The sequence below is a fragment of the Amblyomma mixtum genome, chromosome 2, assembly GCF_055824585.1.
Source record: "Amblyomma mixtum isolate Tamu chromosome 2, ASM5582458v1, whole genome shotgun sequence".
Lineage (NCBI taxonomy): Eukaryota > Metazoa > Arthropoda > Arachnida > Ixodida > Ixodidae > Amblyomma > Amblyomma mixtum.
The window spans coordinates 88,533,337-88,551,590 of record NC_143013.1 but is presented as its reverse complement, the minus strand read 5'-3'; the positions used below and the strand labels follow the sequence as shown (position 1 = coordinate 88,551,590).

The following is an 18,254-nucleotide window of genomic DNA, read 5'->3' as shown; positions in this document are numbered from 1 at the left end:
GGATAGCCTGAAGCCCATTGCGCTGGCGTATCCCAGTCAGAGAGAGTGGGAAAAAATAAGGCAAGAATATGAAGATAAATGGAATTTCCAAAATGCGATAGGAAGTATTGACGGCAAACACTTCGCAATCACTTAGGACAGCAGAAAGTTGGGCAAGTTGGTTGATATGCATACTTTTGCATATCAACATTGACACTGATATATGATCAACATTGCATATATATATTGATATGCAGTATACTTCGCAATCAGATGTCCAGAGAACAGTGGGTCAGACTGTTTCAATTATAAGGGGTACTACTCGCTACTAATGCTCGCTGTCGCAGATTCCAACTAACGTTTCATAATGGTCGACACTGGTCGAAACAACGGTGCCTTTGTACCTGAATGACAGCAATTAAATGAACATGGAAACTTTCATTTGCGCTCCTCAGAGGGTATGAATATGAAAGTGGCTTCACCATGCATAAACCACGTGGCCAAGATGAAGTCAGCCAAGCAGACGACATGATTTGCTGTATCACTTCTACTTCTGTACTGCATGCACCAGCAAACTACGCTCCTGGAGTCCGGCACAACAATTAGATGCCATGCAAAAGACTGACAATACAGTGTATACAAAAATGAAGGAGGCACTGGCTGAGCGTGGCAATCAAACGGCAACTATTCACGATGTCTTTCATGTCTGAATAACAATGCGATATCTGGCCTGTTGAATGTGTTTCCCTTCATCATATTCATTTTCCATGGTACCCTGCCACCACTGATAAGGTATCCGCACAGCCTAACCTGGAAGTTGTAGGCAAGACAGCACTAAGTGTGGACTTTCTGATTTCTGCACTGAGGTGCTGCAACAGAAAGTAAAACTGTCTAAAGGCGACATTTTAATGATGGTACTCAAGTATTCACTACACAACAACCTATCATTCACTGGTCTCATTAAAATGATTAATTCATTTTTTGAATGCCCTGTCCTGCCCGAGACAAAACACAGTATCAAAAAGGTGTTGGAAAAATGTGGCGCCAGCATGAAATTTCATTTTTTTTGTCCGCAGTGTGTGATATATGTTGGGTCTTGCGCACCGCACTCAGTGCTGAAATGCATTCAGTGTGGTCAATCTTGCGGGTCATCTGCTATAGCAGATGCCCCATTTTTTGTTCTTTCGGAGCTGCCATCGCAGCTGCGCAAAGTACTGAAGGACTCTGATTTCGCAGGGCCACTTCAGAGCACCGACACATTATCAGACATAGTAGATGGTAGCATGTACCGCAAATTTGTTGCTGCAACAGAAGGGGCTGGCCACAGAATCAGCTTCACACTAAATGCAGACGGTAGCCCTGTCTTCAAGTCGAGTGGTACATCAATCTGGCCCATTCAGCTCATTATTAATGAATTACCACCGGCTGATAGAATGAAAAAATTCATATTAGCAGGCTTGTGGTTTGGTAGGGACAAACCTCATATGGGCATATTCCAAGGTGCCTTTGTAGAGGTTATGAACCGATTATCTGAAAATGGCTTTACGCTTGAACGTAAAGGAAGCGAAAAAATTTTCAAAGCTTTCTGTATTTGCTGTGCAGTGGATTCTGTGACAAGGGCTCCTCTGTAGGATGTGACCCAATTCAATGGGTATTATGGATGCAATTGGTGTTCACAGAAAGGTGAAAGGGTAGGTAGAGAGCGACCAAGTATTTAGTCGAAGCCGCAAACTCTGATGGGAGAAATGAGGAGCAAATGGTGCGGGATATGGAGAGGGCTGTTTTAGAGAAAGTCCCCATAAATGGAGTCGAGAGAGAGTCCCCACTCATCGACATGCAGCAGTTCAATATAGTCTGGAGTTTTGTTCCAGACTATATGCGCTGCGTGCTGTTAGAAGTGGGGCGCCAGTTCCCAAGCTTATGGCTGGGGCGAGCGGGTGCACCATTTTACATAGGGCGACTGCAATCTACAATAGATGACAGAATGAAGTCCACTGCACCTCCTAGAGATGTTAAACGCATGCCCCGATCGACCACTGAAAGGAAATGGTGGAAGGCCAAAGAATTTGAAAACTGGCTGCTTTATTACAGTCTGCCAGTTCTTAATGGCATTTTGGACAGAAGCTACCTGCAGCATTGGGCATGTCTGGTGGAGGCCCTTCACATTATGCTGAAGCCAAGAATTTCATTTTCTGGCCTTGCTACCGCAGAGGAACTGCCTTTGGACTTTCATGTCGGCACTCAAATCCTCTATGGAGAAGAAAGCATGACATACAATGAGCACCAACTCCTCCATATTGGTAAAAGTGTGCGACACTGGGGTCCATTGTGGTCTCACTCAGCATTTCCTTTCGAGGCAGGGAATGGAACTCTTAAACAAGCTGTGAAGGCTACCAATGGCATTCCCCACCAGGCATGTCATGCTTCACTTCACTTCACTTCACTTTATTTTCCTTAAAGACCCTTTTCCAGGGTGTTACATAAGGGGTGGGGTTTACAAAATGCAGGAATCAACAGTGCTTGAAAATGATGATGAACATGTTATGGCAGCAATATTATGGGGAAGGCCGTTCCAGTCAGCTGCAGGTGGAAGGCGTGGTCCAAGAGTGTCTCAAGCAGGCTACCACTCCATGTGCCATTCATCATTGCGCGGCACTGGACACAGCAGAAACACAGAACAGTGTTTGCATCTCTGCGGGGGTGCGCTTCTTCGGACGGGCTAAACCCTATCTGCCAAAAGACTTGACGATGAAAAACATTGAACTAGTGAACTCGAATGCCATTGAATATCCGCGCCTGTGCCAGAATAGCAGAATTTTCACGGGCAGGGGCTATGCACACAACAGGAAAACTAACAACTCTGTGGTGCAGATCTCTGACGGCACTTTAGCTATTATTGAAAGAATTTTAAACTGTGGTTCTGCAATTGCCCTTTTTCGGCTCTTGAAATGTACTACAGCCAAATACTCCTCTACTGAAGTCAGCCATCTGTTTAAGGTGGTTTCATATTCAAAGGAACTTGCAGTTATGTCTTTTTCTTCTGTTCAGAATCTTTGCGTTTTCATGGACTTGAGTAACACATTTATTTAACCCATACCATGCTCACTGTTACTGTAACAAGTTTGACGATGTTTGCCAATGCACGACAGCCATATGTCTTGATAAAGAGATGTGCCTTTTATTCTCATAACGCCATTGATGAACCTGCAGCACTTTGATGTAATCTGGGGTTTCACCCCAGACTATACGCACTGTGTTCTTCTAGGTGTGCCGCGTCAGATGACTGAAATTTGGTTATCGTGTGTTGGAGAACCGTTCTATATCGGTTCACCACAAGTTCTTGCTGCTTTAGACGAACATCGCTGTGCCATCAGGCCTCATCTTTCTGTGTGCCGCCTGCCCCGTTCACTTCCTGTACGGAAGTACTGGAAAGCGTCAGAGTGGCAGCAATGGCTGCTTTATTTCTCTTTGCCGTGTCTGGCAGGGATCTTGCCAAAGGAGTATTTTGAGCATTTCGCACTCCTTGTTGACGGAATTTCTCTCCTACTGAGGAGAGAAATCAGCAAAGTAGATGTAACTAGAAGTTCGGAGTTCCTCGTTAAGTTTGTCGTCGGAGTGCAGCTTTTGTATGGCAAAAAGCACATGACGTACAATGTGCACCAGTTGCTGCACATTCCAAAAAGTGCTGCACAGCAAGGTCCACTCTGGGCACATTCTTGTTTTCCTTTTGAATCCAATATTGGTCAGTTGAAAGAACTGGTCACATCGGCCAGAGGAGTGCCTGTGCAAATTGTAGAGAGGCTGATGATGGCAAGCAACTACAAAAACATGAAGGCATTAGCTAGTCCTCATACTCGGCTGTTTTTGTCAGGAGCTTGTCCATCAGACAGCAAAGGCATTCTCTTGCCTAGCAAGCCTAGACCTCTCTCTGAGCCACTTTGTGACTTAGTTGAAAACCATGTTGGTGACATTATAAGTGGCCCTGTTGTGGAGCATGACCAAGTTGTTGTGTCTGGGCACATGTTCCACAGTGAGCAGCACTTAAGGGCAAATAAAACAGACTCTACAGCATTGGTTACAGATCAAGGAACATGCCTCAAGATAGAGCGTATTGTTTCCTTCAAGGATCTAGCAGGCAATACAAGAGTGTTTGCTTCATCGAAGAATTTGTCACGTGTGCCTCATATAATTGTGCACACATATTGAGAGCTCGCCAGGCAGAGTCTACACACTTCATTGAACTCTTACATGGTGTGACTCCATGCACTTATATTAAGTTCGACGGAAGAGTTTTTTTTTAAAGCTGTGTGTAAAAACTCTTTCTGTTAGTTAACATATGCATTTACCTTGTCCATACTTCATTGCAGTTCTATTTTTTTGTCATGTGCACAGCCCCCACCACCGTGTGTATATATACCATCTTTATTAACTGCCCACACTGCATTGTGTGAGTGTATGTCCCATCTTTATCAACTGCCCACACTGCATTGTGTGAGTGTGTGTGTGAAGGACTGTGCACGGGAGGCCTAGGCATGGCCCAAAAGAACTCTCTCCATCGACTAACACCAGAGACACTGTGTCTGGCTCAAAATTATCGCCCTGTCCCGTCAGCGAAGGCAGTTGTGTGGAATGCACCGGGCGCAACACAGAGACGTGCGAAATAGCCAGAGGGCCAAAGAGGAGAGGACGCGCGGGGCGCCCAGCGCGACCACACGCATCCCTGCGGCCCGTTCTGCAGCGCGTCCCCAACTCCCCCCCCCCCCCCCTTGGCGCAGAGACAGGCACGTTTGTGCGTTTGTGTGTGCGCGCATGTATGCCTGCAGACGGCCTTGTTGCGAGGTACGGGCTGTGGACTCTGAGAAGGCTGGGAGTTGGGTCTTTATTAAGGGAAGTTAACCAAAAAGAAAAGAGGGCCCCAGGCCCTTGGAAAATAGACTGTCTCCCCGGACAGCTGCTCTGTTCCGCTGCTAGAGGAAGACTCGCTTTGTCCGTTGACGGCCAAGTTTTCGAATGCCGTGGTCGCGTGACCAAGCCGGGGTTCTTGGAAGAGACCACCCCGGGTTCCGATGCGAGAAGAGAGAGGACAGCCGTGACCCTCATAAATATGTCAACTTCGAGAGGAGTGCGTCTTCGGCTGAACATGAGCTCCGCGTTCGCGAAGAGGCCGGCACCCTGCGGCGCGGAGGGTAGGCCGGAACGCTCGCGGCACAAACAGCTTCCCGGAGTTCGCGGGCCCACTGGCCTGCATTGTCTTGCAGTGCGACGGGCTTACTAATGGCTCGAGGTGGCGGGGGAGGCCGGCAAGTTAGCACCAAGAGGGCTCCCAGCAGAGGAGGCGAGGAGGACACCGAAGGAAAGAAAGGGAGTCCTCAGAGAGAGGCGTTGGAGACAGATGAGACAAAGGAGAAAACGAGCAGAGACGGGCGAAGTGTATGGACGGGAGCAGATCGCGCTGGTCTGTAGTCGGTGAGGCCGGACCCGCGGGCATCCGTTGCAAACTGACCGCCAGCCGAGACGCCCAAGAAGTCGGACGCCACAACCCGTCAGAGTACCGCCAGCCGAGACGCCCAAGAAGCCGAACGCCACCACCCGTCATAGTCACCGAAACGTGGGACCGCCACCAGCCTGAGCGCCACCCTGCCAGAGCAGCCGAGAGCGAGGCACCTGTTGGCCGGACTGCACCGCGACGCCTGATACAAGACAGCGGTGAGCGGAACTCCCAGTTTCACCTTCAGGCAGAGTGTAAATAAATTAGGTTGACTCGGAGGCGTTGTGTGTTGGCTCAATTCTCCTCGCTTCAGCAGAACCCGTAGATAGCAACAAACAACTGTGTTGCATTGTGACTGACCCCCGACAGGCGGGAACGACACAAGTGGTGGCAGCGGTGGGATTCTGCTGAAGTTTTGGTGCGAGACCATTAACCCTCGTACCTGAGGAGAAAGGGGCCAACATGTCGCTACAGGAATCACCGAGTCTTCGCGAGGGGTTGATAGGAGCAAATGAGATGCTGTTGGGAGCTGTGATTCCATCATTCACGGGGGTTGATAACGGTCCCAAAATAAGGGACTTTCTGCAAATTTTAGAGCAGGTCGGTAATCTGGGCGGATGGCAGGAGAAACAGTTAGTTGGGATGGCGAGATGTAAGATGGTCGGGGCTGCTCTGGACTTTGCATGGTTGGATGAGGAGGTGGCAGGCGTGACTTCGTATAAATCGTTTAAAGCGCTCGCGCTGAAACGATATGATACTGAGCCGGCGTGCAGGAAGTTTGAGAAGTTTCTAAGCGCAAGACAGAGTGCTGGTGAGAATGTGCGCTCGTTCGCGAGCCGGCTGCGTAGGCTCGGAACAGAGGCTTTTGAGGACGTTGATGGCGATGACGCGTCGAAGAGAGAAGCGAGGCGCGAAATCCTTAGGGAACAGCTGGCCTCTAATTTTCTGAATGGGCTCCGCGATCCGGTAAGGAGATTTGCTCTGTCACTCGATCCCAAGACATTCGAAGAGGCAGTGGAGATAGCGTCTAGAGAAGAGCAGTTAGAGGAAGTGACGAGCACGAGCACCGCGACGGTCCGACTTGTAGAAAGCAGAGGGGAGACGGGTGATTTTGGTGAACGTCTGGATCGGCTGGAGAAGCTGCTCGAAGTCCTTCGGATACGTGAGGGCCCTCCATCTGGGCAGGCGCGAGAATTGAATCGACGCGTCAAATCAATCGCCTACTTCTCGTGCGGCAGGTTAGGGCACATCTCACGTTTTTGTCGTCTGCGTCAGATATCGCACGGGCACATTTCAGGGCGCTTGGACCACTCCAAGCAGCGTAAGAAGGAAGGCGAGGGTAGCCCTGAAGGTATCAAGGAGCTAGACAAAACATCAACTGAGAGCCATCACGAGCGAGGGTGTTCGGAAGCGGTAGTGAGCCTATGCACGGACGAAGCAGAAGGAGTTCGCGAGCCAGGGGAGACCAATCGCCATTCAGACGCGCTCAGAAGCGCGGCGGACGCAAGGCTAACTGAGGTTCCCCTTGTGATTGAGCAAACCCGCCTGTACGAGGAGCAAAGGAAAGATTTGTCTGTGCTAAAATTGATAAACGAGTGCGACAGCTCAGAACGAAAAGAGTCAAGATTGTATCATTTGGACTCTTGTGGTTTACTGCGTTTCAGAGACAAAGTGCATGGTGCCTCAAACCGAGTAGTTGTCCCTTTGCTAATGAGGAGTGAAGTTGTGAGGTTATGCCACGATATGGAAGGCGGAGGACATTTAGGATTTCAAAAGACCCGCCGGGCGGTTAGCAAAGGCTATTTCTGGCATGGACTGAGACAAGATGTTGCAGAACACTGCAGAAACTGCCAGTGGAGAAAGAAACCGAGGGTGAGCGAATTGCATGGACCGCCTCCTAATCTTAGTGTGACTTAGGGGAAGTCTGGTAGTTGCCACGACCATTGAACTGTGCTCATGATTTCTGCGGTTGCGTGTTTTACATATAGAGGGCGGAGTTGTCCGCCGTGTGAAATTTACTCCTCTGCCTGGGGGGGACTGAGGGTCCGCCCACGTTGTGCCGTGTTGTGAAACCAGTGCTTGTGCGCGAGGACGATGTTTAACAGCTTTGTCGTACTCGAAATATGACTGCTGCCATAAGATTGAGTTGCGAACTTTGCGACGTACTGTTGGTTGTGAAAGTGCGGTGATCACAAAATTTTCATAGAAAATTTCTTTATAAGAAGAGGGGGTTGTGAAGGACTGTGCACAGGAGGCCTAGGCATGGCCCAAAAGAACTCTCTCCATCGACTAACACCAGAGACACTGTGTCTGGCTCAAAATTATCGCCCTGTCCCGTCAGCGAAGGCGGTTGTGTGGAATGCACCGGGCGCAACACAGAGACGTGCGAAATAGCCAGAGGGCAAAAGAGGAGAGGCCGCGCGGGGCACCCAGCGCGACCACACGCATCCCTGCGGCCCGTTCTGCAGCGCGTCCCCAACTCCCCCCCCCCCCCCCCTTGGCGCAAAGACAGGCACGTTTGTGCGTTTGTGTGTGCGCGCATGCACGCCTGCAGACGGCCTTGTTGCGAGGTACGGGCTGTGGATTCGGAGAAGGCTGGGAGTTGGGTCTTTATTAAGGGAAGTTAACCAAAAAGAAAAGAGGGCCCCAGGCCCTTGGAAAATAGACTGTCTCAACGGACAGCTGCTCTGTTCCGCTGCTAGAGGAAGACTCGCTTTGTCCGTTGACGGCCAAGTTTTCGAATGCCGTGGTCGCGTGACCAAGCCGGGGTTCTTGGAAGAGACCACCCCGGGTTCCGATGCGAGAAGAGAGAGGACAGCCGTGACCCTCATAAATATGTCAACTTCGAGAGGAGTGCGTCTTCGGCTGAACATGAGCTCCGCGTTCGCGAAGAGGCCGGCACCCTGCGGCGCGGAGGGTAGGCCAGAACGCTCGCGGCACAAACAGCTTCCCGGAGTTCGCGGGCCCACTGGCCTGCATTGTCTTGCAGCGCGACGGGCTTACTAATGGCTCGAGGTGGCGGGGGAGGCCGGCAAGTTAGCACCAAGAGGGCTCCCAGCAGAGGAGGCGAGGAGGACACCGAAGGAAAGAAAGGGAGTCCTCAGAGAGAGGCGTTGGAGACAGATGAGACAAAGGAGAAAACGAGCAGAGACGGGCGAAGTGTACGGACGGGAGCAGATCGCGCTGGTCTGTAGTCGGTGAGGCCGGACCCGCGGGCATCCGTTGCAAACTGACCGCCAGCCGAGACGCCCAAGAAGCCGGACGCCACAACCCGTCAGAGTACCGCCAGCCGAGACGCCCAAGAAGCCGAACGCCACAGCTCGTCAGAGTACCGCCAGCTGAGACGCCCAAGAAGCCTGACGCCACCACCCGTCATAGTCACCGAAACGTGGGTCCGCCACCAGCCTGAGCGCCACCCTGCCAGAGCAGCCGAGAGCGAGGCACCTGTTGGACGGACTGCACCGTGACGCCTGATACAAGACAGCGGTGAGCTGAACTCCCAGTTTCACCTTCAGGCAGAGTGTAAATAAATTAGGTTGACTCGGAGGCGTTGTGTGTTGGCTCAATTCTCCTCGCTTCAGCAGAACCCGTAGATAGCAACAAACAACTGTGTTGCATTGTGACTGACCCCCGACAGGCGGGAACGTCACATGTGTGTATGTCCCATCTTTATCAACTGCCCACACTACATTATGTGTATATGTCCTGCTTGGTCTATCTTCATTAAAGCTAAAGGTCAGTGATCTGTCCTGTTTGTCTTTCAACGTCCGTGTCTCAATGTTCAAGCCGGTCCACGGAAATGGAATTGCACCAACACGGAAACGTGTCATTCATTTGCATACAGCTGTTGGTTGACTGTAAATAACAGTAGAATTGCTGCACAGTTTAGTAAGCTATAAATGGCCGGCACTTGGGTTTAAATGGCTGCAATAGGGGTTATGCAAAATAGATCGCGCCATCTAGTGAGAGCGAAAATAACCAAGTCGGCCATATTGGTTACGTCGAGGAGCGCAGACGACGCTACCGACGCTACTACGGCACCATACTGTGGCTCGCTCGGCACGTATGCGTACATTGCACGTTTTGTTACCTTTGTTGCCGCAAAGATGCCGTTTCACTGCTGCGTTCCACTGTGTAAACAGCGTGGAGTCACCGACAGCAACGGAAACAAGGTATGTACGTGTCACAGCATTGTAAATGCTACTCGCGGGTGCGTTTGTTCTTCGGTGATGAAATGATCGCGTCTGGGGAGAGACTCCGACTTGTTTGGTGTACAGCTGAGACATATAAAGGAAGCTTGCCCTACGCTAACCGTTTTTTGTAGCGGGAATGTATAAAATTACGACAAGATTATATTCTGCGTCGTTTGATGAGCTGCGGCACCAGCTTGCACGTAGAGTGCGTCCGTGCCGCCGGTTTCCCACGGTGCCTCGTTGCAAGCTGAAGCTTCGCGCCGCTTAGGAGTAGAAACAGGTGCATTGTGTCACGTACGGAATCGAATGACGCTAGCCGTTATTCGGTATTCTCGGTGTAGGAGGTGGCGCATAGGTTTCGTATGTCGCATTTCTGCACCCAGTCGCGTCGAGGATTCGGCTGCGTGACGTGCCCATGAATGTGCTTCATGCACCCAGAATTTTTTCGCGGCGCAAACTGATTAAAAAAAAAAAGTGGCATCATTTAAAATAGTACGACGACCGTCGCATGTGAGCAGGCTTGCCTCTCGAGCGGATCCCTGAGGAGAAAATGAAGCTAAGTTTTAAACCTGGCACTCGGTTCCACGCACTGAGCCCGATCTCGAGCGCGGCTCTGTATATATATATAAGCAACGAAAGTACGAACGCAGTGCCCTTTAAACATATTTGCGCTGTGGTTTCACTTTGTTAGTTGGTACTTCGCTTAAGACAACTATGCTCACGGTTGTGCTTCAGGGGCTAGGTGATATCACAAGAGCCGCAACAACTTGAAACTCTCCACCGCAGACTAGAAGTGTGTGTCCGATGTTACCATCTTATGCTTGGGACGTTTAGTTAAGCTGTCGCTTTTTGAGAATAGGAAAGTTTGCATGTGGTGACAAGATACAGAGCAACTTCTAACAATTTGGTTGAGTCATTTTGTTGCAAAAGGTACTAGAAAATGAAGATCAGGTTACAGCTCTGTCTTTCTTTATAGGTGTCCTTTCACCATTTCCCGAAGGACGCCACACTGCATAAGAAGTGGATTGTAGCCATACGAAGAGATGAAGGCCCAAATTTTGCTGTGACCAAGTACACAGTATGCTCTAAACATTTTCGAGTGCATGATTTCATTCCTGGTGTGGCTAGTGGCCATAACATTCTCCGAGAAACAGCAGTGCTGTCTGTGTTTAGCTTTGGTAAGCAGTGCCAACAACGCAAGCCACCAAAGCAGCGTGGAGCACTGCCACCTAAGCAAGGCGCCAAGCCGCAGGATCAGCTGCTGCCCGCACAAGATCACACGCCAAGTCTGACAGCAGAACAGGCACTGTCTACTTCTAGAGATGCCAGCTTGGAGGCAGAAACTGAAGATCTGCCAGAGCTTGCATCTTCAGATCAATCACATCAGGGAGAAATTGAGCGTCTTGTTGCCATTGTCTAGAAGCAAAACAAAGACATCCGGAAGCTTCACGACGAGTGTGGTCTTTTAAAAGAACAGCTGCAGTCAGCAAGGGCTGAAGTTCTTGAACTGCGAACAGAGAAAACTGCCATGGCTCACCAGCTTACTTTAGAGAAAGAAAGAACATCTGCTTTTTCTATTGAACATTTCAAAGATTGTGATGAAGATGTGCATTTCTATAGCGGGCTGCCAAGCTATGAGCACTTCATATCTCTCCTGGGGACGATGGCTGCAATGCTCTGTGTTCTGAGGGCAACAGTTCAGCTAGGTCAGCAAAGGGCCGCAAGAGGAAGTTGAGCGCTGAGAATCAGCTCTTCTTAGTCTTGGTTAGGCTGCGTCTCGGATTGTTTGAGGCTGACCTAGCACATAGGTTTGGCATCGCACAGTCTACAGTGTCAAGAATATGCACATCCTGGCTGAATTTTCTGTATAACAAATTGGGCAGTTTACCCTTGTGGGCAGCTAGAAACGTGATTAACGAGCACATGCCAGCTGTGTTTGTTGGGGACTATGCCTCAACAAGAGTAATCCTAGATGCCACGGAGATTCGCTGTGAAGTGCCATCATCTCTGTCACTTCAGTCGAGCACCTACTCCTCTTACAAATCCTCGAACACGTTCAAAGGACTCATAGGGGTTTCTCCTAATGGGCTCGTAACATTTGTGTCCGAGCTGTTTACAGGCTCCACTTCCGACAGAGAGTGTGTAGTAAGGAGTGGGTTTTTGGAGCTAGATTTTGAAGAGAATGACAGCGTTATGGCAGACAAGGGGTTCATTATTGATGATCTTTTGAAAATGATGGGCGTGAAATTGAACACACCCCCATTTTTAAGAGGCGGCACATTTTCAAGAGGCCAGGTGCAGGAAACTAAAGAGATTGCATCGCTCAGGATACACGTGGAGCGGAGAATACAGCGAATCAAGGGGTATCATGTTTTTGACCGACCAATCCCTCTTACTCTAACTCCAGTGATTAATCAGATTTGGACAGTAGCAACTATCCTCACAAATTTCCAGTTCTCTAATTCAGTGCCAAAACAATGCCGATGCATTTTCATAACAGCTCCATGCGAGCTTACCATGGCAGATAAACAGCAAGTGTGCAATGAAGACTTAACACAAAGTAGGCTACGCAGCGCTGCATTTGCAGCACTGTTATCTATTTTTGTTCTGTATTCGTTGCTCTTGCTACATTTATCTGCCTGAATGAATTGAGGCAGTGCTCCAGCCTGTCTGTTATTTATTGTGTTTTATCCCTTCTTTTTAGGTACCTTGAAGAGCTCAGAGAACAAAAAGCATCTCACACTAGATGCATACCATGGTCCAAAGTATAGTGAGAGGTGCAGTCTGAAGCATTCTTTGATGTCTCCTGTGGCACACTGTGAATTCCTTGTTCTGAGCTCATGTAATTTAAGATTTTCTGCCTCTTGAGAGTGAGGAGTCTTCATAAGCACGTTGCCTTTATTGACAATGCTGCAAATGCTTATGCTTTTTTTTGCACCTCAGGATCACCACAAACATACTAAAGAAAATGGTACATTTTAAGAAGTGCAGCTATGACCTGCATGTATGCTTGAGCACCAAAATGTTCTAATGTGGCTTCTACTATAGAGACAATCACCTGGGCCAAGTTGCAGCAATTTTTTTTCACCAGAGAGGTAGGCAATAGCGAGTGTTCGTTTGGATGGCAACCATACAGTATGTCAAGCTTCCAAATATATTTCAAGCAGCGTTGAGAGAGCCCTTCACGCCTCAATGGAATTAGTTAATGCAGTACTGACACAAGCTACAGCCCTCCGGACTTCAAACTTTTGGGAATGCAAGTAGACACATACTCTGCAATTTCATACTGTGCTGTACACTGCACACTAGAAGTTGGCAAGTTTCTGTACCTTGAATTGACAGACAAACCGTACATTGTGCTTCTCAGTACGTTTTTAAGCAGTGCTGGCACAAGAGGAGCACAGCGAATGTCATGCTTCAATGAAATTGTTTGAAGCAGTGCTGATACAAACAGCTAAAGCCCTGCAGAAATGCAACTTCTGGCATTGTAAGTAGACATGCCCATGAGCAATACCTGTGCCACACGGGCACGTTTAATGGCATTAAGTGCCTAATGCCCCAAGTTATAATGCCATTTGCGCAATGCCACGCTAAAGTGACCAGACATCTCGATTTAGGCGAGACACGTCCCTGTTTTGCGTTCGTAGTCCTGCTGTCCTGCCAGCATGCATGTGGGACGGCGTTTTGTTCCACCTTCGCTACACTGGCTACATCTGCTCTGCCTAGCTCCACCGAACCAGCCTAAATACTGGAGGAAACAAGCTATAGCCAGGCGGCTCACAGAAAAGTGCCCGCGGCCACGTGTCCCACCTTTTCTCGATCTAACTCATGATCAAGCTAGATCCAGCCAAAGAAACTTTTAATGTGTTGGCTAGCTAGCGAGCCGAAGTCAAAGCCAGGTCCAAAGCTCGTTTTCCCAGGCATTTGCCCACACACTGTGCATGCCATGTGCTTACGTTTGTTGGTTGTATTGCTTCCTTATTGTGCCAACGACAATGCCTAAATGGAAGTGCAAGTTCAACAGAGAACTAGGTAAGGAGTTGCCGTTCCTGAAGAAAGCGAAGTCAAAGTATGATGTCCACTACGAGAAATGTGGAACTGACTTTTCCATCGCCCACAGTGGACGTGCTGACATTTTAAAACACATAAGCACCAAAAAGCACAAGCGGAATATGTGCACTAACAAAGTTTTTCAGGCCCAAACATGCTGGTGACAAGGAGCTAAAACTCGCTGCTTCTGAGAGCGTGTTTGCATATCACACGATCGCCCACAACCAAAGTTTTTGGTCGATGGACTGCACCTCAAAACTTGTTCAGAAACTTTTCGACGAGAAGTTTTCCTGAGCATGCACGATGGCCGAAGCGATTGCCATGAACATGCTCGCTCCTTCTGCAGCTGAAGAGTTGAAAGCTGACCTCCAGGACGCAAAATTCATATAAATCTTTTGTGATGCATCGAACCACGAATATTTGAAGGTTTGTCCAATAATGGTTCGCTACTTCACCTCTGCTGCAGGAGTGCAAACAAAGCTGCTGGAGATCGACACCTTGCCAGGTGAAACTTCGACCATGGTGAGCCAGTACATTATAAACACACTGGAAGTCAACGACATCGCATCGAAGCTGGTTGTGTCCAGCGCTGACAATGCGAACTGCAACTTCGGAGGTGCTGCACGGAATGGCGAAAACAACGCCTTCTCAAAAAATGCAAGATGCTTTGACTTACAAGATAACTAGGGATTGGCTGTGCAGCACGCATTGTGCACAACACTATCCAGACTTCTGCTGAGTGCTTGCCACTTGATTTTGAAGCTGTGATTGTTAAGCTCTACTCATACTTTTACATCCATACAGTGTGGGTAGAGGCATTCAAGTTTTACGACTTCGCATCTATGGAGTACCAGCGGCTTCTGGGCTACAGCAAGACGAGGTGGTTAGCATTAATGCCAGCTTTTGAGAGGGTGCTTAAGCTCTTTCTGGCTTTGAAGTCATTCTTTTTGTTAGCAGACTAATGCCCTCTCTGATTGTCATTTTTTGAAAATCCATGTGGAGAGCTCTGGCTCTACCTTCTGCACAGCCAGGCTGCCATGTTTCAAGTCACTGCGTTGCAGATTGAAGGGGACTCGAGAACTGCGACTGAAGTTCACAAAGCCCTGAACCAGCTGCAGACCAAAGTCCGAGACAGACTTCAGCAGGCATTTATGGAATCAAGCGTGCGTTCCAGGATAACATCACTTGAGAGGAACTAGGAGACGTTAAAAGAGGATCGGTAACAGAAGTTGCGAGGAACTTCTACCAGACCTGCACGTCGTACCTCGAGCGATGGTGCAACCAGTTTGATGAGATCAGCTGTCTCTCATGGGCCTCTCGAGTCAGCACCGCTTGGGACAATGCGCAAAGAAGTGAGCGGCTCATAACTTCAGAGTTCAGTCACATCAATCTTGACGAGAATGCTCCATTTGACGAAGCATGAAACGTTTCACGTTATGTCACGACTGAAAAACTAGAGGAATGGAAGAGCCAGAACAAGCCGATCGGGGAAAGGTGGGTGGATGCTCTTCAGCACTTTGAGCCGAAAGATGTGCCTTGTGACAACATGAGGGAAATTATTGAGTACTGCATGTGCTTGCCAGGAACAAATGCACCAGTGGAGCGGGTGTTATCTTTGATGAACAAGATCTGGTCGGAAGACAAGACGCAGCTTCAAGTGACGACACTTAAAGTGATGCTGGTGCTCAAAGTGAATGTGCACATGACATGTGAACAGAACCATGGTCACATATGCAAAAACGAAGGACTGGGAAGATTCATTCAAGCCAGAAGTATTAGGTGTATGCGCCAGCTAGGCAAGAGCTGGAGGAAAAGAAATCCTGCGTGATATAGACAGAATAATAAAAAGTGCATGTATAAACTACTGGCCGTGTCATTCATAAGCAGCCCCTCCCCCCTCTCCACGTCCCGCTTTGGGGTCCGGGGAATAAGGTCACTTTACGCCACACGCGAAAACTTAATGGCATTAGCCTTACTGCCATTAACGACCTACTGAGTTCGGCTCAACTCGTTTGTCCATCAAATGTCCATCCTGCCTAACTATGTGCCCAGCGCTCCTGTATATTGTTACGGGACGGCGGGCCCGCACAGAGAAAGGCACAGAGACTCAAACACAGGAGACTCAGACATAACCGGCGCGGCGATTCCCTTTTGTTCTCTGCTTCACGCGCTAGCGCCGCGCGCTCTCCCCTCGCGCTCGCGCCGCGCCTCTTCTTTATTTGTATACCGCAGCGCGCTCTTGGTTGCGAAGGTCATATGCCGTTACAATATCAGCAAAATTATTTTAAACAAAACATACTTTTATAAATTAAGAAATAATATATCTATGACATGTAGGCAAAATAAGTACCTTTTAAGTAATCAATATAAAAGTAAAAAAATTCCACCTTGATTAGAAAATGCTTTCTTAAATGAAGGCAATTGTTTTAAAAGTTAGCAACCATGAATTCGAAGCACGAAGAGTAGTCAACAAGTTGGTCGCATCCATATCCAAATGCGAGTATTCTCGTGCTTGCCTAAAGAGCACCTCATTCGTCAAAGTGGGCAAAGCTTCAGCATGGCGGAAAGTGACCGTGCCAACTGGACAGATGACGAGACTGAAGTTCTAATAAACCTTCGGAAGAAAACCTGGATGACTTCCAGCGCCAAAAAAGAAACGGTAAAGTCTACGCAGCTATAATAGTTGCATTGGACAACCATGGGATCTTGAAGACGAGGGCACAGGTTCATTCCAAGATAAGAGAGATTGCGTGGGGAACACAGGTATATGTTTTACTTCAATTCTGTTATAAACTGTAAAGCTGTAGAAATAGAGGGAGCGAAAGACTCCGTTTGACTCTGAAGTGGAGTACTGTTTCCTCGATTCACACTCAGCTTAGCAGTGTGGCCACACAAAGAGGACGAACAGAGCGTGAGCAGCTGTAGATAATGCAAGATGTCCATTCTGCGCATTTCTGTTCGTGAAGTGTGTACTTAAAGTAGCTGCATGCAGCTCCTGAAACGCATACGTCAGTACATGGTGGTGACAGCTGCATAACAACATGTCTACGTTTGTTTGCATGCAGTGCTCAGATTACCCAATGCTCACATACTTGCTGAGCTAGTAGCCGTATCGTCAGCATTATTAACAACATTCACAGCCTTATGTTTTTTGCACACAGCAGAAGTAGATGACATGCACGTAGGCGAACGCTTTTTGATATCCAGTTCCAGCATGCGAATGCAGGTATTAGTACACGGCGTTTGTTTGAGCTTGCCATAAGCTTGCTGTTGGGCCTGTCGTGGGCTCCGTGACTGACAAGTATGAACTGCATTTGCTTATTAAGAACAACAGGGTCTGATGCAGTAACATTGAAGTTTTCCTGGGCTATTCATCACTTCCTTGGTACACTTCCAGTGTACAATGCCAGGTTGTGTAGCACCAACTGTTGCTCAAGTAAGTATGAATGTCCATTGTGTTGACCACGTGTTGTACGAACTTCACCAAATAATGTCCATTTTGTTGTATCCGTATAACGTCTCTATGGCACGAGTCCATCTCAGCATGAAAATGGTGCTTTAATGCTCATCACAGGACTTTAGTGCAGGTCATTTATGCCCTATTTGATGCAGCTGATTCAGGCCACAGACACTGGAGACGAAGTCGAGGATTCTTCAGGAACGCCGCAACAGGCTGCCACAGCCGAATGCAGCTGTGCACCTAGCCCACCATGCAGCACCCACGAGCCAGTGCTGAGTAGCAGCACTGTGCCGCCAGGGTCCAGCGGGTGTGCCCCTCCAGCTGCCAGTCGGAAAAGAAAGTGTGGTACAAAAAAAGATGCCGCTCTCACGGACTTAGTCGAGCAGCACAAAGTTATGTGCAAGAAATGGGACGAGGCAAAGAAAAAGGAACTCTAGTTATACGAAAAATCCGTGAAGCTCCAAGAAGAATCTGGAAAAAGAGAGGCGGAGTTGATACTTTGAAACTTGAAACTTTGCTGTGAAGCAACACTGTGCCATCGGGATCATGCGGATGTGCCCCTCCAGCTTCCAGTCGGAAGAGAAAGTGTGGTAGAAAAAAAGATGCCACTCTCACGGACTTACTCGAGCAGCACAAAATTATGTGCAAGAAATGGGACGAGGCAAAGAAAAAAGAACTCTAGTTATACGAAAAATTCGTGAAGCTCAAAGAAGACTCTAGAAAAAGAGAGGCGGAGTTGATACTTTGAAACTTGAAACTATGCTGTGCAGCAACACTGTGCCATCAGGATCATGTGGATGTGCCCCTCCAGCTCCCAGTCGGAAGAGAAAGTGTGGTACAAAAAAAGATGCCGCTCTCACGGACTTAGTCGAGCAGCACAAAGTTATGTGCAAGAAATGGGACGAGGCAAAGAAAAAGGAACTCTAGTTATACGAAAAATCCGTGAAGCTCCAAGAAGAATCTGGAAAAAGAGAGGCGGAGTTGATACTTTGAAACTTGAAACTTTGCTGTGCAGCAACACTGTGCCATCAGGATCATGTGGATGTGCCCCTCCAGCTCCCAGTCGGAAGAGAAAGTGTGGTAC

The 18,254-nt window shown here is 48.6% G+C and overlaps 2 protein-coding genes and 3 pseudogenes across 5 annotated transcripts in view; 4 read left to right on the top strand and 1 right to left on the bottom strand.

The window, feature by feature from the left end:
* The window catches only part of LOC149360058 (uncharacterized), a 181,448-nt gene that overhangs the window by 115,827 nt on the left and 47,367 nt on the right, over positions 1 to 18,254 (bottom strand). The gene's annotated exons all lie outside the window — the stretch shown is intronic.
* Positions 1,224 to 2,437, top strand: LOC149360065 (uncharacterized; annotated as a pseudogene).
* On the top strand, positions 2,728 to 7,163 carry LOC149360064 (uncharacterized; annotated as a pseudogene).
* On the top strand, positions 11,344 to 12,623 carry LOC149360063 (uncharacterized). The gene is made up of 2 exons (XM_089575305.1): positions 11,344 to 12,220; positions 12,604 to 12,623. Exons 1-2 carry the CDS (start codon positions 11,584 to 11,586, stop codon positions 12,621 to 12,623), a joined length of 657 nt encoding a protein of 218 aa, XP_089431431.1. The 5' UTR covers positions 11,344 to 11,583.
* On the top strand, positions 13,656 to 14,219 carry LOC149360062 (uncharacterized; annotated as a pseudogene).